Raw genomic sequence first — 22,685 nt, 5'->3', positions numbered from 1 at the left:
CTTACACTACCCCCCATGTTCCCCAGAAAGACTGGAGGCAAGTTTCTTCTATCCTTTGGTGTAAAGTTAAGATGATATGTATGGTGGGGGTTTTCTGCACTCAACACAATTAAAAGTAAAAAGAGAGAAATTCTTCAATGTATTCATGAGGAAATGAGAGTTTGCCTTTCAAATATATGCCCAAACATTGAAGAAATCACTAAGACACATCAGGCTCATGTTTCTCATAAACACAAGAATGAAAAAACATAACACATTTGTGCCAGGACCTTCCGAATTTACTAAATCTTACTAAGAATGTATCTTTGTATATAAAAAGATAGCTTTTTTGTTGTTTTTTTAATTTTTAACCCCTCTTTTTTATGAATTCTAAAAAGCATAACTCAAAAAATATAACAAAAATGCTTTTTTTTTTTTTTTTTGTATTTTTCTGAAGCTGGAAACGGGAGAGACGGTCAGACAGACTCCCGCATGTGCCCGACCGGGATCCACCCGGCACGTCCACCAGGGGCAACGCTCTGCCCACCAGGGGGCGATGCTCTGCCCCTCCGGGGCGTCGCTCTGCCAGGACCAGAGCCACTCTAGCGCCTGGGGCAGAGGCCAAGGAGCCATCCCCAGTGCCCGGGCCATCTTTGCTCCAATGGAGCCTTGGCTGCGGAAGGGGAAGAGAGAGACAGAGAGGAAGGAGGGGGGGGGGTTGGAGAAGCAAATGGGTGCTTCTCCTATGTGCCCTGGCCGGGAATCGAACCTGGGTCCCCCACACGCCAGGCCGACGCTCTACCGCTGAGCCAACCGGCCAGGGCCACAAAAATGCTTTTTAATGTCAGAATAAATTTAATTTTGTCGTATTTATTTTGTTTAATTACCACAAAAGCACACTTGGACTTTATATTTTTTTCTTTAATATTTGACTTAATTATTATAACATATTTCTCAGAAATTTGTATATAGTGCACCTACAATTATCTGTAGGATTTTAAATGTGCCCTGACTTCAAAAAGTTTGAGAACCACTGCTTTAAAGTATGAGGAGTGGTAAAAGATTCAGCTAGGGAAGGATCAAGCCCTTATAAACCCCCTTGAGGTGCTTGATCCTAATCCTGAGCCTGGTGGGAAGCAACGACTGGTTTTTACAATGAGAGGATCAGATCAGATTTGCATTCTGATGGTTCACGTTGGCTGTAGTTTGGAGATGTGTTTGAACTTCTTTGTATTCCTCTGATACCTCCTATCCCAACCCACACCAGGCCTTCCTTTCCTCGTTCCATAACTCCTTCGTTTTCCCCTCCAGTTGGAAGGACTGGAGCTTTGTGGACAAAGAAGAGAAGGCCCGTCTGCAGCACCAGGTCACTGAGGATGGAGAGTTCTGGTGAGTCCCGGACCAAGGGATGGGACAGGAGCTGAAATCTCAAACCTCAATTCCCAGGGAGAGGCCATCAGATTCCAGCCCTTGGGAGAACTGGGCCCTTATCTCCTCCAGCTGAAGGCCCAGCAAGCGTGAGGTTCTGAGAAGAGCCCACCAGGTCACAGTGATGACTGAGCCAGGAAACAGGCCGGCATTGAGCGGCTCCTGCCTCCCCTGTGCCCCTCCACCATGCATGCTGCTCCAGAAACTTGCTTCTCAGCCTTCGCAGAGCTGTTTTCTGAGCCTGGGAAGCTCTGCTTACTCTGCTCACCAATGCCACCTTATATTCACGCAGGTCATTTCTACTCAGCCTTCAAGTCTCAGCTTAACGGGAACTTTCTTCAGGACCCCTTTGTCTTCCTTAGGACTAGAATTAATTTATACTCATCGCCCTTTAAATTATCTGTTTAATTGTCCTTCCCGAACTCTCTCTTAGGGCTAGCATGGTGCCCCAGGGGAGAGCCACACAGTAACTTTCTGGAAAACTGAATTGCTGCTGACCTCTCCCATCAAGGACACAGGATTTTGAATCATTATTGAAAAAGACAATAGTTTGGGGTGGATACACCGGAATTGACAGAGTTCATCCTAAAGAAGGAGGATATGATCTTTTCTAGGACTGTAACCAGTTTCTGCTGGACTATTTTAATGGGCTGTGTTAGCCCTAGGTTCTTACCTTTCCCAGCCTCCCATATGAGTCTCTCTCTTCTCCCAACTTCTCAGGATGTCATATGACGATTTCATCTACCATTTCACAAAGCTGGAGATCTGCAACCTCACAGCCGATGCCCTGGAGTCTGACAAGCTTCAGACCTGGACGGTGTCCGTGAACGAGGGCCGCTGGGTGAGGGGCTGCTCTGCTGGAGGCTGCCGCAACTTCCCAGGTGGGAGAAGCTCTGCATGGGGGAAGGGACCGAGCAGAATAAGTTCAGGTAGAATAATACTAACTAGCATTTGCCAAGTTTCTTCTAAGTCCCAGACATACATTATCTTATTAAACCCTCTTTATTTTACTGAGAAGGGAACCACCATGCTGAGAAGCTTGTAATGGGAGGTTGGTAACAACTTTTAAACAGGACAGTGTGTCAGAATAGTACTGTGTTCATAATGCTGAGAATGGGACTGGAGGATCGAGATAGCAGTGACTGCAATCGTTCAAGCCAGAAATGATGAAGCCTGGCCAAGTCAAGAGCAGCAGAGGTGGAGAGAAGAAGGCTTAGGGAAGAAGATATTGGGTAATGTGGGGAAGGAAGGATGAAGAATGACTTCAAGATTTCCGGTTTGAAGGTGTGAGTGGATGGTATCAATGTTGCAATACAAGAAACACAAGAAAAAAATATCCATGTGTCGTTTGTTTTTAGTGAGGTTGATTGTGGGCTGTAGGGGGGCGGAGTTTAATTTGGGGCATGGAAAGTATAAGTCACTTGTACAATATCAGGTGAAGATGTGTAATAGAGAGCTGGATGTATAGGTAGAATGGTACTGGAAGGAAGGGAGGGAGGGAGGAAGGGAGGGAGGGAGGGAGGGAGGGAGGGAGCCATAAGAGAGATGGAGGCTGGGACCTATAGTTCAAGCATCATCAGCATGTAGGGGGCAGTTAAAAAGTGAAAGTGAGTAAGACAGCCTAAGGGGCACAATGGTGGGCTGAGCGAACAAGTCTAGGACCAAATCCCAGGAACCAATATCATTTAAGGGACAGGTGAGGAAAGCAAAGCCATCAGCAAAGACTAAAAATGAAAGTTCAGAGAGAAAGGAAGAGGCACACAGCCAATCAGGGCAGCTCCATCTATGTAAGTTATTAGCTACCTGCCACCCCACCCCCCAAATAATTAGATGCCTAAATCATTCCTTCTATATTTACTGAGCACCTAGATGTGGGAGACAAAGATAGATATGTTCCCTCTTCCCATTTCCCTTCCTGCCCTTTCTCCAAGAGGCAGATCTGAATGTACATTTTCTTTCTGGGGGCACAGACACTTTCTGGACCAACCCGCAGTACCGTCTGAAGCTCCTGGAGGAGGACGATGACCCTGAGGACTCAGAGGTGATCTGCAGCTTCCTGGTGGCCCTGATGCAGAAGAACCGACGGAAAGACCGGAAGCTGGGGGCCAACCTCTTTACCATTGGCTTCGCCATTTATGAGGTATGTCCAGCCTCAGCCCAAGATACACACACCTTCTCCGGGAGGATACTTTCCAACTTACAGGGGGGTCGTCTGGCTTCCCTGATACTCAGTGACCCCACAACTCCTGGTATCAGGCCCACCATGTCAGACCCTCATAGATATTTGTAAGGAGTGGATGAAAGCAAGGGTGGGGGAGGTCGAGTGGGGTCAGGGCTGGCCAGGTAAGTACATGGGGAGTCAGACTTATGTAACCATTCTACAATTGCTGGTGTTCCCTTCCTGCAAGTTTTTCATTTCCATTCAAATCTAAGATCCACAGAATCTGAGTGTCTGCTTTTTCTGTTTCTCCTCAAGGTTCCCAAAGAGGTACAGAAGTGGCAGCAGTCAGCAGTTGTGTACAGCATTACCTGGGGGGTCCTGTGTCTGATTGTCACAAATTGGGAAGCTTCCTGGTGGGGTTTGTGACCAGGACTGTGATAGGAGAGGGCCTTGCCCATGTTCCTCAACTCCAGAGCAGGTGCATTATCTCCTGACGACCACGCTCAGGCTGTGCCCTTCCTCACTTCCCACCAGACTTTCACACACATGGTCTCACACATTCATGTTCACTTGTTCACACTGGCACACATGCTTGTTCACAGTCATACACATTCACATTCATACATAGGTACACAGTCACATTCTGAGGGGGACTGCCCTCTTTGGGATAGAGGAATTGGCACCCGCAGCCCCAGCTAAGGCCCCTCCTGCCTCCTTGGGGCCCTTCTCCGGCCTGGAGGTGATTGCAGTTGACCAACAGCAGTTCGGGTAAGTGATCCTGAGTGCAGGAATGAGACTTGAACTTCACTTCTGAATCACAACAGGAAAGGAAGAGGAAATGGGGTAGGGAGCTCCAGGGATACTGAGTTGTTTGAGGCCTTGGGAACTGGAAGTAGGTATGACACAGCTGTGAACTGAGTGACCAGGGCTTGGGAAGGGAGCGCTGGAGGGGGACTGTAAGCAGGATAGGGTGTCCCTCCCAAGTGGCTCAGGTCCCTTGGACTCTACTCTCCTTCAGATGCATGGGAACAAACAGCACCTGCAGAAGGACTTCTTCCTGTACAACGCCTCCAAGGCCAGGAGCAAAACCTACATCAACATGAGGGAGGTGTCCCAGCGCTTCCGCCTGCCTCCCAGCGAGTACGTCATTGTGCCCTCTACATACGAGCCCCACCAGGAGGGAGAGTTCATCCTCCGCGTCTTCTCTGAAAAGAGAAACCTCTCCGAGTGAGTCCCAGCCCTGCTTTCCCCACCTGCCCCTAAAAGTCCACGTGGCCCCTTCCAGAGCGCAGAGGCGTGAGGCAGCTGGACCGGTCTGTGCCGGGGGCCTGGGATATGTTGACCAGGCTGCACCTCTTCCTCCACACCGAAGCCACTGGCTTCTTCCCTATTCATTCATTTATTCAGTCCGTCATCCCACAGGTATTTATTGAGGACAGAGCAGTGCATGAAGCAGAAAGAAATCCCTTCCCTCATGGAGATTAACATTCTAGCATGAGATAACAATGTATAAGAAAAGATACATATAGTATATTAGAATTTGGTAAGTGATAAGGAGAAGGAATAAAGTAGGGACGAGGGATAGGAAGTATTAGGGGTGATAGGACTTTTAGGCAAGGACAGCCAAAACGTCCAGCAGGGCCACATCCTACCCTCTGAGCCACCACAGATGAGTTCCTAGGCCTTGCCATTCTGATCTTTGTCCCTGAAAGAAGCAGAAATCTATGAGTAGGTGGCTGCATCATGTTTTGGGAGCTCTGGGCAAAGCCAATGAGAGCCTGTGTGTCTGCACTTGGCTGCTGGCGATGGTTGCCTCCATGCGGCTGGTTTGCTGGGGAGGGGAATGTTAATTCCTGGGCTTCTCTTCAGGTTAGTCCCGACTTAGCTCTGAGAAGTCACATGACCTGAGCAAATTCTCTCTGTACTTCCTACTCGCTCCTGGTGACACTGAGTCCACTCATGTTTGTGTTCCTCACAGGGAAGTTGAAAATACAATCTCCGTGGATCGACCAGTGGTGAGTGGCTTAGCTCTTATATGTAGAGGGTCCAGGGGACAGCTAGGTGGTGGCGGGGAGAGTGGATATTGACAGAGGGAGATGGGAGTCTGGGGTGTACCGAGCAATTTCTTTATGGTACTACAACTTCCGTTTGGCATGAGCAGAACTAATTAATGGGCTTTATGGTCCTGGAGGCAGTTAGCCCAGAGGCTGGGAAGTACAGAAGAGAGTCCTAGAAGGGAGAAGCAGTTTGAACCATGAGAGGGAGAGATCAAGGCCACAGGAAGGGATGATAAGGGCAGCAGCTAACACTAGATTTCGAGGCAGGAGCTCACACAGAGAAAGGAAAGTACACCAGCTCTGTAGTCAACATCAAAACCTGGTCCTGTAGCTACTAGCTGGCTCACCTGGACAAGTTATATAAACCCTCTGATTCAGCTTCCTAATCTTTAAAATGGGGGTAACACATACCTCGCAAGGCTTTTGTGAGCTCTGAGTCAATGAGAGCATGTGTGCGAAGTGTCTAACACAGCATGGCCCTCAGGTAGTGGTTGGTATTCATGTGTTTTATACCTCACCAGGTCCTTCTCACATGTGTTATCTCACTTGATTCTTGCAAGGTTTCTGAGATGTAATAAGGTAATAACCCCTGGTTTTAAAATAAGGAAGTGGGGGCTTGACCAGATGGTCAAAGTGGGACGCGGAGGACCCAGGTTCGAAACCCCGAGGTCACCAGCTTGAGTGTGGGCTTATCTGGTTTGAGCAAGGCTCACCAGCTTGAGCCCAAGGTTGCTGGCTTGAGAAAGGGGTCACTAGGTCTGCTGTAGTCCCCCGGTCAAGACACATATAAGAGCAATTAATGAACAACTAAGTGCCGCAACGAAGAATTGATGCTTCTCATCTCTCTCCCTCCCAGTCTATCTGTCCTTAATTGTCCCTCTCTCTGTCTCTTTCTGTCTGACACCTAAATAAATAAATAAATAAATAAAATAAGGAAGTGGAGGTTCAGTGAGGTTAAATGGCTCCCTTGAGTTCACAGAGCTCTTAAGTGTGAGCAAGGCTCGCAGCCAGATTCTTTGAACACAGACTCAGGCTCTCTCCCCTACTGAAATGCTAAGACCTGTCTCCAGGGGTATGAGGCTCAGAATTAGTACAGGGTTGTGTATACTGGGGTCTCCTTATGTTGAGGAGTCTTGCAGCTGCCTTGGGGCTTTGAATCCTGTTTAGTAAACAGTCCCTTGTGCTCTGAGTGTATCTTGGGCCACTAACAGGACAGCAAATGCCCCACTGAACTGTCTTCTGGGTAGTGAAGTTCATGGTTTTAATCCTGACCCTGCACCAGTGCCAGATCTGCAAGTGCCTTCTGAATGGTCACAGACATTGTTTTCAGTATTAAGTGCACTTGGCGCTATTCTTATCTTCTGGACACCAGTAATCAGTGTACACTGTATATCAGGAGTTACAAACCCAAAGGTTTATGGAAGCTGGCATGTCACCTAGCAGGCAGGTGTAGGGGTTTTGGTGTCCCTACAGTGGCCTGCAGTTCTGAACTCCACTTGGCTTCTGTGTTGGAGGGACGACTGTCCTGGTGGTGTTGGTGGTGCCTGGAGGGCACAGAGAGCAGCTGCTCTCCCAGATTGTTGTTGCAGGGGCCACAGGTCAAGACAGGCTGCTTGACCTAGTTTTATAAAAGAAGCCCAAAGCCCCAAACCTGGATTTCCATTATGTCTTCTTGTTTTAAGCATTTGCTAAAAAAACAAACAGAACTACAAATCAAACAAAATTAATTTTGGAGCCAATTTGGGTTAGCAACTTTTTTGGTGTTTTAGTAACCAACTTCATTAAAAAATATAAAACATTAGGTAGACTCACCCTTTCCTTAGCTGTGTCTAATAACAGAGTGAACGATACTAACAAAGGCATAGCGGCCACCAGTCTGAGGGCCTAGAGAATTCTCTTCCCCCTTCACCCTTCAGGCCCCTTTTGGGTCCACGTGATCTGGATTTCTAAATCCCAGATCCTACCCGAAGTTGAGAACCAGATCACAGGGGAGCCAAAGGTCAGTGGATTCTCTGAAAATTTGCTTTTCATTTAATCTGCATTTACTGTTTCCTTTCCTTGTGCAGAAAAAGAAAAAGCCCAAGGTGGGTATATCTGGGTGAGTGGGGAGACTGCATGGACTTTTGTGCATGTGTGTGAGTACGCTCGGACCTGCCCCTTCCCCTGCTGCCCCGCCCCTTGCCCTGTGGCGGCGGTGCGGATCAATGGACGCTAACACTCGCTGAGTGAGGACTCTGCCAGGCGCTCTTCTGGGTGCTTTCTGTGGATAAACTCAATCCTCTCAACAACCCTATGAGAGTGGTACTATCATTATCCCCATTTTCAGAGATGTACAGACAGGTTGACTAACTTACCCAAGGCCACAGAGCCAGCACAGGGGGAGCCAGGTGCAGAGTCTGTGCTCTGAACGGGGTGCTTTGCTGCCTGCCTCTCACGTGAGGGAGGGAGGGGATGGCTAACCAGAGGAAATGGGCCTAAGGTGGGGAGGGGTCTTGCAGAAAAGTAAGCAACAGCCCACCTTTCTCAGATGTGGGTTTGGCATTGCTGAGAAAGGATTAATATCTTGTAGACATGGCAGCAGGCTCTATAGGTCAGGGTACAGTGAGATGGTTGTGTAAGGGTTTCCATGGACAGTGAAGGTATTGGGATGCCAGCTGCCCGCTCTGTAGACAGGACAGCTGCTTCTCCCTCCTCTCTCTTCCTTGCCTCCCCCCCACTACTTCTTTTTATGCAGCCTTCTGGGAAAAGAGTGGCAGAGGATATTTATAGGAACTAAGTCACTGCCAGGGCTCTTATTCAAGGTGAAGCCTATTGCAAATGCCCTTCTAAACAATGACCTCTCACACTGAACCGAGGTCCTCTCTAAATCATGGGTCTAGTGGATGCTATGGGCTGCCTGTATCCAGATGGCAGAGGGCAAAAGGGGAGAGAACCTCCACCTGCATGGCCCCAGCATTCTGCCCAACTTGACTGGCTCTAGGGGGAACAAGGCATGAGAGCTATCTGGTCAGCTTTCCCTCCTGGGGTCCTGAGGGAGTCACCCTGACTCACCAGAGCCTCAGATAGCCTCTCCTGGGTGTCCTGGTTATAGTCACTCTGCTGTAAGGACACCACTGCTACAGGCGACTGTGTGTGCTAAGAATATCTCAAGGGCCTTAGATCAGAGCTTTCATCTGTGATCAGGGATCGTTTGTTTGTGTACTCTTGGACCTTAAGATCACAAAACTCCCCCTACCCCATCCTTGCTCCATTTATCCCATAACTGTCCCTAGTCTCCAGGGCACTAATGCCTCCAATAACGGTTACCCCTTAGAGAATTTTGGTTTGACCACCCAGAGTACCCGAGTACCATTCATAAATAACTGACCTTTGGACATCCTTAAGCTCACAGGGCAGTAGCCACAAGATAATGTGTGCTGTTAGTGTTTATGATGGCATCTAGAAGGTCCCATAGTAGGGGTTCTCCAAGTATTGGTGCTGGTGCAGACCAGAGCTGACATTCATCCAGCACCTACCACACATTGGACACCATCCTGGGGATGAAACATACTTTCCAATCACAACAGTGTCTACAAGATAGGTGCTGTCATTATTTCTCTTTTATAGGTGAGGATAAAGACTCAGAGAAGCAAAACAACTTCTCTGTAAATGGTACACAGCTAATAAGCGGGAAAACTGGAACTGGAAATCATACCTGTCTGTTCTAAAACTCATGTTTCTTGCTCTCACCTCTCTGGTGCAGGCCCCTTGTGTTGCCCAGATCCACAGCTGGGCCTGGAGATATATGCCTGGCATGGGCACACATCCCCCATAAGAATGTGACCTCATTTGCTCTGGGATCCCTGCAATCTTCAATTGCTTAAGCTCTCCTTGAAAGGCAGAGCAAGCTGGGGCCTTGGGTGCCTGTTAGCAGCCAAAGCTGAGCTGTTTCCAGAGGTTTGTTCATTCTTGCAGTCCTAGATGGATAGCATGGAAAGGCAGATGGGAACTCAGACCAGTCAGGTCTTTTTTCTACGGAGAGACTTTGATTCCCCCATTGTTCTCTGCACTGTCGCCACGGGCCCCCCAGGCTAGCCTCCCTCTGCATTCCCTGCAGGGTGTGTGGCACCCCCGGGGACTGATGCAGCCCGGCGGCTGCTGTCCACCCTCTATGTATCCTCTTCGCTTGCATGAGCATGTCTAGAAAATATCCCTTAAATTTTATATTTGTGTAGCATCTTAAATGTTTTTGTGGTTCACTTTTACATTCAATATCTCATGTGACCCCTGCAAGAGCCCTATGGGAAGTGCAAAGCAGGATTTCTTATCCACATGAATGGATGAGTAAACTGAAGCCAGAGAGGATATTTCTCCTGCGATGGCAGGGCTGGGTCCAGCCCCATGTTCTGACTTCTCACCCATTGACCATGCCACGAATCAGAGTCCTTTTCTCAATTTGTGCTTTGTGGAGTCCTTGGGGTTCCTTGGAGGTGCCACGGTGACCGCCATGGTTGATACAGGGAGACTGAGGGAATAGAGTTCTGCCCTCTGCATCAAGCAGAGAAGCTCTGCTTTGAATGACTCATACACTGGGTGCTGGGAAATTAGATTTGAATAGTGTTTTTATTTGAAAAAAAAGTCTACAAAGTATTTGAAAATCACTGCATGCGGTATGTTGCTTTTAGCATTTTTGTCATTTTCACATGTGATTATTACCTTGTTTAATCCACATAACTCTATCATGAGGAGATAAGAAACTGAGGCCCAGAGAGACTTAGCATCTTTCCTCACCTTGTTAATAGCAGAAATGGAGCTTGAACTGAGGTTCAAGAGCAGCTAACTGAGCTTTCCCTCTTCACTGGACCAGCTGCTCCGGGAGGAGGTCGCCTCCCTGTGCCTGCTCAGCCTGTAACCCTTGCATCCTCCCTGCCCCCTCCTACCTCCCTACCTCCCTCTTCTCTCCAGCCCATCATCTTCGTCTCGGACAGAGCAAACAGCAACAAGGAACTGGGTGTGGACCAGGATTCAGAGGAGGGCAAAGACAAAACAAGCCCTGATAAGCAAAAGAAATCCCTGCAGGTTTCTGAGCATGTGGCATGAATGGGGTGGCCAGCACACACTGGGGCCTCCTATGCTTTTGGGGTGCTCAGGTTGGAGGGTCAGCAGGCACAGAGTGTCCCTTTAACATCCAGAGGTTTGGATTTTTCTCACCAACCTTTTCGCTCATCAAGTTCTAAAATTGGGGATGTTGCTTGAGTGGACGTCTTGGGGGTTGGCCACCACACACGAGAGTCCTAGGCCTGGGAAGGACAGGCTGAGCCTCCCTGCTGGGCTGACCCAGGCAGGACACCAAGGGAAGGGGCAGGCAAAGCCTGAGATGGAACACCTTGTTTTCTGGTGTCCTCAAGCTCTTAACAATGGGGGATAAAGAATAGCAGCAGAAAAGGGGGCTAACATCAGAAATGGCAGTCCCCAGAGTTCAGGGAAGGGTGTCAGACTGGAGTAGGGAGAGGTGGTCATGGAGCAGTGACTGGAGGTAGGGCTAAGGGACAAAAGTCCACAGATAAATCCAGGGCCACCTCCTCTATCCTGGAGCACCCATACAATGGAGTGGGGAGAAGGGTCCTTTGAGGACTTGGCCTTGGGAACAGACAGCTGGAGGTATCAGAACCGTCTGGCTCCTTTTGTCCTGCTGGGGCTCATTTGGTTGGGATGGTCAGGCTCACACAGTGGAGAGGATTCTAGCTGGTGGGGATGGGGGAAGGGACCAGGGGGGCTGCCTATGCAGGCTAATAATACATGGCTAATACATCTGCACGGCTAATACATCTCCTGTGTCTGAGTGTCTGGGCTGGGGAGGTATGTAGTGAAGGGTCACGGGTGCCTAGATGATTCTCACTCCAGCTCACCAGGCTTGACCAGGAAAGGAGAGTATCTGCCCTGTCCCCAGCTCCTGCTGCCACCTAGGGCTGTTGTAGGCACTCTGGCTCCTGCAGCCTAGAAGGAACTCTCCTCATGGGTCTGTCCATCTCCCTGATCCTTGTGAACCTGTTTTCCTTTGTGCTTCCACAGCCACAGCCTGGCAACTCTGACCAGGAAAGTGAAGAGCAGCAGCACTTCCGGAACATTTTCAGGCAAATTGCGGGCGATGTGAGTACCTACCTCCTAACCCAACTCCCACAGATTCTTGTCTCCTTCATTAACCGCTCAAAGGACCAGTTATTTCAGCACTATTCAGTAGAGCTCATTTTGGCTTTTGGTGAAAACATGGGATATATGTGTGTAGCATAGAAACCCCCAAGTCAAATCCTTGAGTTTTCAACAGAGGCACCCACCAGGTGGCTCAGAGGCCTTTCTATTTCGAGCTGCCCCCTGCAGTCTGGACTGCTGAGGGTGCAATGACTGTGTTCCACAGAAAAGCCTCAGCTTCCCTGTGATGGAATAGCACTGACAGGGGCTTGACAGGCATGGACAGCTGGGATGCACTTTGCAAAGCCTCTGCTCCCCCAGCTGCTGGACTCTTGAACCGTGACTCCACTCCCTTCCTCCTCAGGACATGGAGATCTGTGCAGATGAGCTCAAGAATATCCTCAACACAGTTGTGAACAAACGTGAGTGGCTGCCTGTATGTGGGAAGGGGGGGCGGGGCTGTGGGTCAGCTATCTAAAAGTGGCTCCCCACTCTTCTCCACACCTCCCAGATAAGGACCTGAAGACGCAGGGGTTCACACTGGAGTCCTGCCGTAGCATGATTGCTCTTTTGGATGTATCCTTCCTGCCCCCCACTTCCAACCCTCTGTCAGGGGGCCAGGGAAAAATGAGGGGTGCCCATTCAGGCAGAGGGTACCAAATTCACGTACAAGGAAAGACTCAAGGAGGTCCTGAATCAGAACCTCCTGGCTGCTGGTCTGAAAGGAGCTGTTGGAGGAGGTACAAGTTGAAAAGGCCATTGGTTGTAAACAGCCTCTGACCCCCACTCTTACCTCAGGCTGGGAGTCTGCCCAAGCCCCTTTCAAGCCAAAGTGGTCCTTAGGAGACAGGCTCCTTGGGTCATTGAAACTAACTTTGATTGGGGAGGCATGGAGGAGAGGGTTAAACACCTGGACAGTGCATTAAATACAGGACAGTGGGTAGGGTATCCTGGGCAGCGCCTTCCATGGGGCTGCCTTCCCTGCAGAGCCCCCTAGAAACCCCCCTCCTACTCCAGGAGGCTTTTGCTGTGTGCCCTGTAGCCCTGACCTTCCTCCAGACAGATGGCTCTGGGAGACTGAACCTGCAAGAGTTCCATCACCTCTGGAAGAAGATTAAATCCTGGCAGGTGGGAAGAGAGAATCAAGTGTGGGAGTGAAAGAGGACATTGATTCAGGGGTTTAGTGTGTAACTGTCTGCCCTCAAATTTCTATTGCCAGAAAATTTTTAAACACTATGACACAGATCAATCTGGCACCATCAACAGCTACGAGATGCGAAATGCAGTCAATGATGCAGGTGCCGGGGCGAAAGGGAGTGGTCGGAATGGGGACTGGGGCTGGTGGAAGCAGGGATGGGGGCAGAGGAGAAAGGGCTTCTCATTTTCCTTTCCCAAGAGGCAGGGAAAACAGAATGCAGCCTTAAGGACTGCAACTCTACTTCCTCCTTTCAAGTGCTCCCTCCACAGGATTCCACCTAAACTGCCAGCTCTACGACATCATCACCATGCGGTATGCCGACAAACACATGAACATCGACTTTGACAGTTTCATCTGCTGCTTTGTCAGGCTGGAGGGCATGTTCAGTAAGTGGGGGTACCTTCCACTCTTATGCCCTTCCTGCCTCCTCTCTCACAGTGATAGCTGTGGCAGCAGGAAACTCAGCCCGGTCATTCACCAATGTCCTATCCAGGCTGAGCAAAGGTGAAGGCCCTCTTTAGGCTCCGAATGGGTTGGGAAAGGGAGGGCTATTGGTGATACTCTGCCTGGCAGAGCATGGTCCTCTCAAGAAAAGTTACAGTAGGCCTGACCTGTAGTGGCACAGTGGATAAAGCGTCGACCTGGAAATGCTGAGGTCGCCGGTTCGAAACCCTGGGCTTGCCTGGTCAAGGCACATATGGGAGTTGATGCTTCTAGCTCCTCCCCCTTCTCTCTCTCTGTCTCTCCCTCTCCTCTCTAAAATGAATGAATGAATGAATGAATAAATAAATAAAATAAAAAGTTACAATAGTAGTGGGGAGAGCGAGCCTGTGGCCTGTACTCATTCTTCCACACAGGAGCTTTTAATGCATTCGACAAGGATGGAGACGGTATCATCAAACTCAACGTCCTAGAGGTAAAGCCTGCGAGAAGTAGTACACTCCCCTGTGCCTTAAAATTCAAGGTGGAGTCAACGAGGCCCTGGAACCAGTGTGTGCCCTTCACCTGCAAATGGTGGGGGAGGGCTGGGATAGGAGAGGAACATAAAGGGAAGCACATGGCCCCAGAGGCCTCAGTTCCTAAAGTGACTTTTTGCTGGAAAATTTGCACTCTGATCTTGGGACTTCCTCTTTCAGTGGCTGCAGCTGACCATGTATGCCTGAACCACGCCAGCCGCAGTCAAAGCCAGGCAGGATCGCTCAGGATTTCAACTTCACCCAATATAGCTGGAGCCACTTACCTCAACGGTTACAGTAGCTGCACCCCTAGCAGGCCTCCAGGCACCTCATGAGTCTTGTTCCTCCTCTACTTCACTCCCGCTCAACCTCAGGGCCTCTGTCCATCTGTCATTCCCAAACTGACCCTTCAGTTAAGGAACTTTGTCTCTACACATGGAGGCAAGTGTGTCTGCCTCAGCTAGTTGTAGCCCAGCTGAGATTTGCTTGGAATCCGAGCAAATGCTCTTAGTGTACTCTCGGCTGTTCACAGAAGTGCTCATCAGTGGCACTCAGGACTTCCTGGACTGGAGCCCTCCATCATGTTTACATCCTCCCACCCATGAGACAGGAACCAAACTAGCACTCGGTTCTGTCTGATTAGTTCAGGATGGGCCTGCTCTGGGGTAAACTAGCTCAGTGAAAGAGCTGGATACTTTGGGTTGTTTGACTCATTAAGTAGGCATTCTGAAAAAAATTGATCTAAATAAAGGCATGTATATGGTTGGTTCTACTGTATTTTGTTTTCTCACATTTAGATTATCAGCCACAGGGCTGGATAGCTTTCAATCTTAACACCCACCTATCACATATTGAGGGCCCTAGTTTCATAATATAATAATGGAAAACACATACATATACATATAAACCCCAAATCCCACTTTAATCATGCCTGAATCGGTGCCTCAGCATAGAAATCACTCAAATACTTTCTAAGATATATGAAGAAAGGGAGGGGAATAACTGTTGGTATTTAGAACAAGAATAAATGGGTCACCTATAACTGGAGGGTCACTTACCTAATCTTAGCTCGTCCATTAACTAACTGAACTGTGTGTAGGACTGTGAACAAATCCTTAAATGTAGCTGTCTGCCCAACTTATCTGGCCCATAGTCTGTGGCTTATCTATAACCACCTTGTGTTTTCCATCCAATTTTCTTCTTCATCCTTATGCCAACATGGAAAGAGTTGGCTAGGAATATGCAGATAAGGTAACAAAAGTAAACAATTAGTAAAAGTACTTTATTTTCCTTTTGTATTTGCTTTATATCTTGCTTTACAAAGTTATGAAGTTCACAGGTTTATACCAAAATGTAAGAAGGTTAAGCTATTTGTTTATAAACATTTTTCAATCAAATGTTATCTGATCTCATTCTTCGAATCCATATTCAACATAAATTCAATTATGGAGTGCTGGAGCAGCTCTAGGGCACATATTTATCTTAAGCAGAAGAAAGATCTTCAACATCCTTTCCTCCTTTACTCCCCTCTTCCTCCAATCCAAATGGTCTACTACTTTAAATTTAGAACAAATCTGGGAAATTTTAGTAGCCATGTGACCCAGCAGGGCCACATACTCGGGAGTTGGAGGTGAAGTTAGAGGTTATTGTCTGATAAGTAGTAGGTTTGGTCAACATCAAAATTTCACATCTGCTTGTATATGGAACTCAGTGTAGCCCAAATAACCTTTACCACAGCTTCTATTTCTTGTTATTAGACAGCCTCTTTGCAATCCTAAGGGTCCTAATGATCTGGGGCAAGGACAAAATTACTACTTCAATGTGGCAGGCATGGCCTTTATAGCAGAGCTAAAGCTCTCCTTTGGGTTATGAGAACAAAATCTGTAAGTCAGCATATATTAACTGCAGTTATTTGAGCAAACTAGAGGGAACATGCTGTTCAAATCTCACTTCACAATATACCTTGATCTCCTCTGCAATGAATTCTCTTCCATAAAACATACCATACCATTCCACGAAGTGTTGTAACCTACTCCCACCAAATCGTCCACATACCTAGTCAATAAAGTCCACTATATAATCTACTCCCAAAAAACAAAAAACAAAAAAACCTTTGTTAGGCAAATTATCACTTAAACAGCAGTGAACTGCCTATAACTTATAGGTAGGTCAGGAGCTAAACACTCAACTGCTAACTCTTCTGAGATAGAAAAGAATTCTCCCCACAAAAGCAGGAGTGTAGTAGCAATAATGTTCTCTTAAATTCAAGTATGATCAGGTCAGAATAATTCTTTGCTCTTAGAGTACTGTTGGCACTGTGTTCCACTGCTGTATAACTGAGTAGAGTAAAGTAGTATGCCAAAACACATTTTGAACCCGATTATAACTTGAAGGGACTGATATTACATCAGAACTACAATTGTAACACCAGCACAGGCACACAAAAGGATTTACACTGTGGTTTTTCCTTGGCTTCTAGCCGTTAGAAGTAGGTACATGTAATTAAAAATACCATTCTAAAAAATGCCCTCCAACTCCTTATTAGAAATGAGTCAGGCTCTGTCAGGTCATGCAATGGTTTCCTTTCTTCAAAAAGTACTAAATGCCAGAATTAATGCAAATCCCTGAGCCACAGCTCTTCTCTGAGTGAGGAGAGAGGGCCAGAATCAGTCAAGACATTGTAGACTTAAAAATAGCTAAAATTCTGCATAACTTTCAAGACACTAAAAAGTAATATAACCATCCATAACCAGGCAAGATGTTTATGGTGCATTTATTTCTAAACAGAGGGCTAAAACAGTGCATTTAGGATAACACGCTAACCTGATGTTAAACAAACTTTACACATCCTTGAAACAAAGACATTATTGCCACTTCTTCAAAGAACGTTTTTGGGAATGAGGGAAAGTATTACAAGTATAGGTGCCTACATGTGCATACACCTATACATCGAGCATTCATACAAAGGTAGGCAGACTGCACAATTCTACCAAAGTGAAACCCGTATCGGTCCTTACTGATTCTACCTGCAAAGGTTCCCAGTGATCGCCCAACACCTGCCCTACAAAGGCTCCACCACTCATCTTTTCACACATGTCCTCAGGCAGGACAGAAGGACACCTATGCAACAGAGCATGTGAGACTTTCTTAGCATGCTGCCTAGCCTACTTAGAAGTGTGTGTTCACTACAGCCCAGAGAAAAATGCCAGGTTTGGCAATAAGTCCAAATATAGTTTCCTGGGAAATCACCATTCCCAAACCTGCAGAACACCCTAGCTTCTCTGGTTACCTGTACAGGAAACAGGGGTGAGAGGTGGGAAAGGTTTCTTAATCTTACAGAGAAACAGCAGTCTTTGTGCACTAGGACCCACTCTGTTTTCTCTCAAGTATCATGTAAATCTCAATAGTGTAGTCAACAAAAAAGTTTTACCATTCACAAAGACAGAAGTAAATAGCTTGTAGGGCCATTCATTATCTAGTAGGAGCTTCTATACTAGTTCTTAATGTTTTAGATCCAGTAAGAAGCATTAGAACCTTGCCTGGAAAAAAAAGAACACATACTTGGTCTTGCACACAATTTCAAGGGGTTGAATCCCATCCATGAATTCCTAGTAAAGTTCCCTGCCCTCAGCCAGAGTGAAGAAGACTTGTGAGTAGATGTGTGTACACTAACAGGAGTGGAGAGAAACCTGGATGCTCTGCAACCCTCGAAAACAATAGGTGCTACATCCTAACCCTTGATTATATGACACTGGGCTCTCCTCCTTTCTCCTATCTCTGCAAAGTAAGAGTTCTGTGAATCCAGAAACAAAAGAATGAAAAGCACACTTCTATAGCTTCTCTTAAGAGTCCAGAGATGACCCAAAACAAAGCAATCTCACTAAGGCTTTGTTAATGTGGCTGCTCTTAATGGATAGGTGGAATCTTCACCTTCACCAGATTCTACTCTTCTTTCCCAACGATTAGAGAGGTGAAGGCAAGACAATGGTTTTAGAAATCAGTCTCTCAGAAGCCTGCTCAAGGCCCTCAAAACTGAACTCAGATACTTTTTTTTCCTCCTTTTTGTATTTTTATGAAGTTGGAAACAGGGAGGCAGTCTGACAAGACTCCCGCATTCGCCCGACCGGGATCCACCCGGCACGCCCACCAGGGGGCGATGCTGTGCCCATCTGGGGCGTTGCTCTGCCGCAATCAGAGCCATTCTAGCGTCTGAGGCAGAGGCCACAGAGCCATCCTCAGCGCCCGGGCAAACTTTGCTCCAATGGAGCCTTGGCTGCAGGAGGGGAAGAGAGAGACAGAGAGGAAGGGAGGGGGAGGGGTGGAGAAGCAGATGGGCACTTCTCCTGTGTGCCCTGGCCGGGAATCGAACCCAGGACTCCCGCACGCCAGGCTGACGCTCTACCACTGAGCAAACCGGCCAGGGCCTGAACTCAGGTACTTTATCCTAGCTCACCCATCTGGGGTGCTGCTGGTGTGGAGGGGAGCATCCTGTTAGCCCAGAGAAAGTACCTGATGGCTGCCATCAATCTAAGCCAGAGGTTCTCAACCTGTGGGTCACGACCCCAGTGGAGGTGACCAAAACACGGGTTGCCTAAAGCCATCGGAAATATATATTTTATTTAAAAATGTATTGTATAATAAATATGTATTTTCCGATGGCTTTAGGCAACCCCTGTGTTTTGGTCATTCAACCCCCGGGTCGCGACCCACAGGTTGAGAACCGCTGATCTAAGCACAGCTAGAGAATGGGAGAAACAGGGTTTGGCAATGGAACAAACTAAAAGGTTTCAAACCCACTGCAGCCTTGTAGAGTCAGAAACTCAAAAGGGTGATAAAGGCTACACCTTCAGTTCAAACAGCCTGATGACCCCTGCTGCAGCGAGTGGCTAGGTCTAACAGCAAAATTTCAAGGTGGACATTAGGTCTATGTGCTGCCTTGAACTAAGCACTCTAGCACAACCTGCAGAGAGGTTCACTAGGTAGTGCTCTCTGTAAGGACTTGGCATTATGTGATCTGCTGAGTTCCTAATATAGTCAGCAGAATAGTCACTCTAGCTGCTAAAAATCTGTCTCCCTTTAGCATTTAAAGCCAGCTCTGTCCATCTACAAAGCAAGAAAACATTGAAACACACTAAACATAATTGTTAAGAAGGAAATTATTTGTTTTCAATTTAAATACTCAGTATTACAACTGGAAAAATTTAAATGGATTCTAAAAATCTAGCATTTGAACAAACTGGTACTTAAAAGCCCGACTACAAGTTAAAACCATAATAAGAACATAAAATAAAAATCACGAACTGAAATCAATAAAAATATGATTAGGGTCAAATTAGGTAACTAGTTAGGATCTGTATTTTTAATAAACATCTGGAGAACAGTAGTAGCATAAATTACTATATGCCATGCTGTCCCAGAGGAATATGGTTCCTTAAAATCTGTTTAAATCTGATAAACCTCCAACAAGAATTTAAAGTGTAACCTATCGTCCCATAGAGCTGCCCAGACTTATGCTAGTGGTAAGCCTGGCTTCACTTCCTTCCCCACTTCACTGGGGAAGGGCGGAGAGTGGTCTGTGAGAGGCCACTGTGAAATTAGTTCAACTAATGACTTCCCAACATGGGAGGCAAAAAACTTCAAGAATCAATTTTGCTGTCATCCTCAGCATGTTGTTCAATGTGTCCTGCAGCATCCTAGGAAAAAGGGAAAAGGGCCCATGAGAGAGAAGTTGGTAGAAGGACAAGAGAAAGTCAAAGCCAAGAAGAGCTTCACGGGTACATTCTATAATCCACTCATGCAAGGCAGTTAGGACCCAGCATTGTTGTTGATATCTCACTAAGCCATCCCCCCAAATGTCTGAGTAATAATTATAATAACAAAAATTCCCTAGACTCTCCCTATTCACTGCAATTCTGAACATTCTAATTAGGCAAAAGAGGTTTCAAAACCCTGCTCCCAGCCTGACCAGGTGGTGGCGCAGTGGATAGAGCGTCGGACTGGGATGCGGAAGGACCCAGGTTCGAGACCCCGAGGTTGCCAGCTTGAGCGCCGACTCATCTGGCTTGAGCAAAGAGCTCACCAGCTTGGACCCAAGGTCGCTGGCTCCAGCAGGGGGTTACTCGGTCTGCTGAAGGCCCGCGGTCAAGGCACATGTGAGAAAGCAATCAATGAACAACTAAGAAGAAGTCGCAACGCACAACGAGAAACTGATGATTGATGCTTCTCATCTCTCTCCATTCCTGTCTGTCTGTCCCTGTCTATCTCTGCCTCTGTAAAAAAAACAAAAAAAAAAAACCCTGCTCCCAGAGGCTGAATGACCTCAGGCTGATCTCAAGTCACATACCTGTTTAGATCCTTTCCTAGCAGTGAAAAAAGCATCACAGTTCTTCCAGCGACATTTCAGAGTTTGAAAGTTCGGGTTTGTATGGTCAGTCAGCAAATGTTGTTTTAAATGATCCAGAACGCCAAATATCAGAGAGCAACCATGCCACTGGTGAGAACAGAATGAGAAAGTTAAAAGGGTACTGGAAACATGCAATTAGAATATTCTTACTTGTATACTATAAATTTGGTGGAAACAAAAAGTCTCTCATTATTTCATTTATTCTTGGCTAGTAAAACAAAGCCAGAGGACATCAAATTAATCATCAATATGATAAGGAACCTTGATTAGAATGGGAACCCTTTTGACACTTTGGTATTTTAAGAAGGGAAAGCACTAAGGTTGCCATTACATCATCATTAGACATTTTTGGTCAAATAAGTTTGTAAAATGTGATTTTTATGTTTGCTTGCTTATAGTTTGCATTGGGGGCTGGGCAGCACCAGGTCTGTGAAATTGCAAATTACCTTCCTGCTTGGGAAGGGCTATTGTTTTGCTAAGATTTGCTGGAGGAGAAGTTTTTCCTGCCAGAAAGTTTTGAAAAGGGCAGAGAAGGAGGAGAAGAGGCAGAAAGAAAGAAGCCATGTCTGCAGAGTGAGGAGAAAATGCAGGGTGCTGAAGAAGCCAGTTTGTGCAGAGAGGAGAAGGTGTGCAGATGGAGAACAGAGATGAGGGACTTTTGCGAGCTCCTCTGAAACTGATGAGGCCTTTGATTCTAGGAGAAACTGGAGAAGGTTCTCCTGGTTGTGGAACCAGATAATGTCAGTGGCTTTGGGAGCCCTGAATGAAAGGGAAGTATTTTCCCTGTGTGTTGCTCATCGTCTGGTGCGAGACTTCTATAAAAGGATGGCCCACCATTTTTTGGCTCCACTGTTTCTTTACCATCTGCCTGAATCCAATGAGAACCTGCACGTGAATGGCCACAATGGCCACAATTACTGGCCATACAGACATTTAAAGAAAAAGTTAGCAAGTATTTATGGACAAGTTACCATAAAATTCAGTTTAAATCATACTTAATCTTTATCTTGCCATCATAAAGAGCTTCTTTGTCTCTTTATTTAAAAAGTCAAAGAGTATTCCTATTAGACTGAAAATTCTAAGAACTACTGATTTGTAAACTGAAAAATAAAACTACCAGATTTTAAAAAACCCACCTGGGGAAATATTTGTTGTAGAAAACTGTTTGCCATGAAAGCTGACTTTACGATTCTGAACCCACAGTCTTGCGGTCATCTACTTTTTAAAATTTTTAATTTTACTTCTAAATATGACTCGCTTTCACTTGTTAGTCAGAAAATTTCCCTACAGGCTTGCTTTAATAAAATTATGACTCTAATTTTAACATATTTATTTCTACAATGTAATGCAAATTTGAATATTTCCTGTCAGTACCATCCCACCTCTCTAACTTTAAAATCAGACAGAATTTTCCCCATTTCTCTAGAAAAAATAACTATTTTTATATTCTATATCCCATTGTCCTAGATTTTGTTTTTCTTCAATGAGAAGACTAAAAAAGCAAACAGTAATATAAAAAAAAGGTAGTAAAATTCAGTAAAAGCCGAAAAGTAATTAAGCTGTGGATAAGGCTAAAATCAAATTTTAAAATGGACAGTGTCAAGTTCATTCTAATATCAATCTGAACAGAAGGTCACGGTTTCGGGGAAAGAATTCAGTGTTGCTACTTTTCTTTGGTGACTAATACTAGAACTGACTGAACAAATTAAAGCTTATAAGGAATAAATGTGAAAGTTTTGAGGGTTAATCACCAGCACCTATCCAAAATAAAAACTATGCAATTTAGCCTAGAAAGCTGAGGTTTAAAACTTCAGGATTATAAATTTTTACTTGCTAATTTCCCAAAACCAATGAGGATACAAACCAAACTATTAATATGTGTAATCCCTGAAGAATGGGTATAGTATGGGCAGATTATGAAAAAAAACACTCCTAGTTTTTATTTCATATACTTATTATGCACATGCACTGTTGATATTTTTATAAGCATGTACTGATTTTATAATAGAAAATAAGAACCACCATGGAGATAACCTGAGTGGAGAATATTTAAATATATCTCAGATCCTATCTTAAAATCGAGTTTTCATTTAAGAATTATAATATATAAAAGCATTTTATGTATTTTTTTTGTTTTTGTTTTTTGTGACGGAGAGACAGAGAGGGACAGATAGAAACAGACAGGAAGGGAGATGAGAAGCATCAAGTCTTCGTTGCAGCACCTTAGTTATTCATTGATTGCTTTCTCATTTGTGCCGTGACCAGGGGGTGCCAGCTGAGTCAGTGACCCCTTGTTCAAGCCAGCAGCAACCTTTGGGCTCAAGCCAGTGACCAC

General features: G+C 46.2%; 2 protein-coding genes across 9 annotated transcripts in view; one reads left to right on the top strand and one right to left on the bottom strand.

The window, feature by feature from the left end:
* Positions 1–14,712, top strand: part of CAPN3 (calpain 3) — a 67,016-nt gene extending 52,304 nt beyond the window's left edge. For 2 of the 3 annotated variants that reach the window (XM_066276952.1, XM_066276951.1), the window contains 16 exons: positions 1,291–1,368; positions 2,128–2,288; positions 3,378–3,547; positions 3,884–3,895; positions 4,587–4,795; positions 5,547–5,583; positions 7,692–7,709; positions 10,570–10,683; positions 11,677–11,754; positions 12,158–12,215; positions 12,305–12,369; positions 12,853–12,921; positions 13,013–13,091; positions 13,261–13,377; positions 13,849–13,907; positions 14,128–14,712. In XM_066276952.1, coding sequence (XP_066133049.1) covers positions 1,291–1,368; positions 2,128–2,288; positions 3,378–3,547; positions 3,884–3,895; positions 4,587–4,795; positions 5,547–5,583; positions 7,692–7,709; positions 10,570–10,683; positions 11,677–11,754; positions 12,158–12,215; positions 12,305–12,369; positions 12,853–12,921; positions 13,013–13,091; positions 13,261–13,377; positions 13,849–13,907; positions 14,128–14,154 — 1,351 coding nt within the window. In that variant the 3' untranslated portion in view covers positions 14,155–14,712. Of the gene's footprint in view, positions 1–1,290; positions 1,369–2,127; positions 2,289–3,377; positions 3,548–3,883; positions 3,896–3,936; positions 4,337–4,586; positions 4,796–5,546; positions 5,584–7,691; positions 7,710–10,569; positions 10,684–11,676; positions 11,755–12,157; positions 12,216–12,304; positions 12,370–12,852; positions 12,922–13,012; positions 13,092–13,260; positions 13,378–13,848; positions 13,908–14,127 lie in introns of those variants that run through there. The other variant, XM_066276953.1, reaches the window with a different exon arrangement.
* A 498-nt stretch (positions 14,713–15,210) lies between these two features.
* Positions 15,211–22,685, bottom strand: part of ZNF106 (zinc finger protein 106) — a 70,743-nt gene continuing 63,268 nt past the window's right edge. For all 6 annotated transcript variants that reach the window (XM_066276930.1, XM_066276935.1, XM_066276931.1 and 3 more), the window contains 2 exons: positions 20,291–20,437; positions 15,211–19,640 (listed from right to left, as the gene is read on the bottom strand). In XM_066276930.1, coding sequence (XP_066133027.1) covers positions 19,584–19,640; positions 20,291–20,437 — 204 coding nt within the window. In that variant the 3' untranslated portion in view covers positions 15,211–19,583. The remainder of the gene's footprint in view (positions 19,641–20,290; positions 20,438–22,685) is intronic.

Source organism: Saccopteryx bilineata, chromosome 4 (genome assembly GCF_036850765.1).
Source record: "Saccopteryx bilineata isolate mSacBil1 chromosome 4, mSacBil1_pri_phased_curated, whole genome shotgun sequence".
Taxonomy (NCBI): Eukaryota; Metazoa; Chordata; class Mammalia; order Chiroptera; family Emballonuridae; genus Saccopteryx; species Saccopteryx bilineata.
The sequence above is the reverse complement of the archived record's forward strand: the minus strand, read 5'-3'. Positions and strand labels throughout refer to the sequence as shown.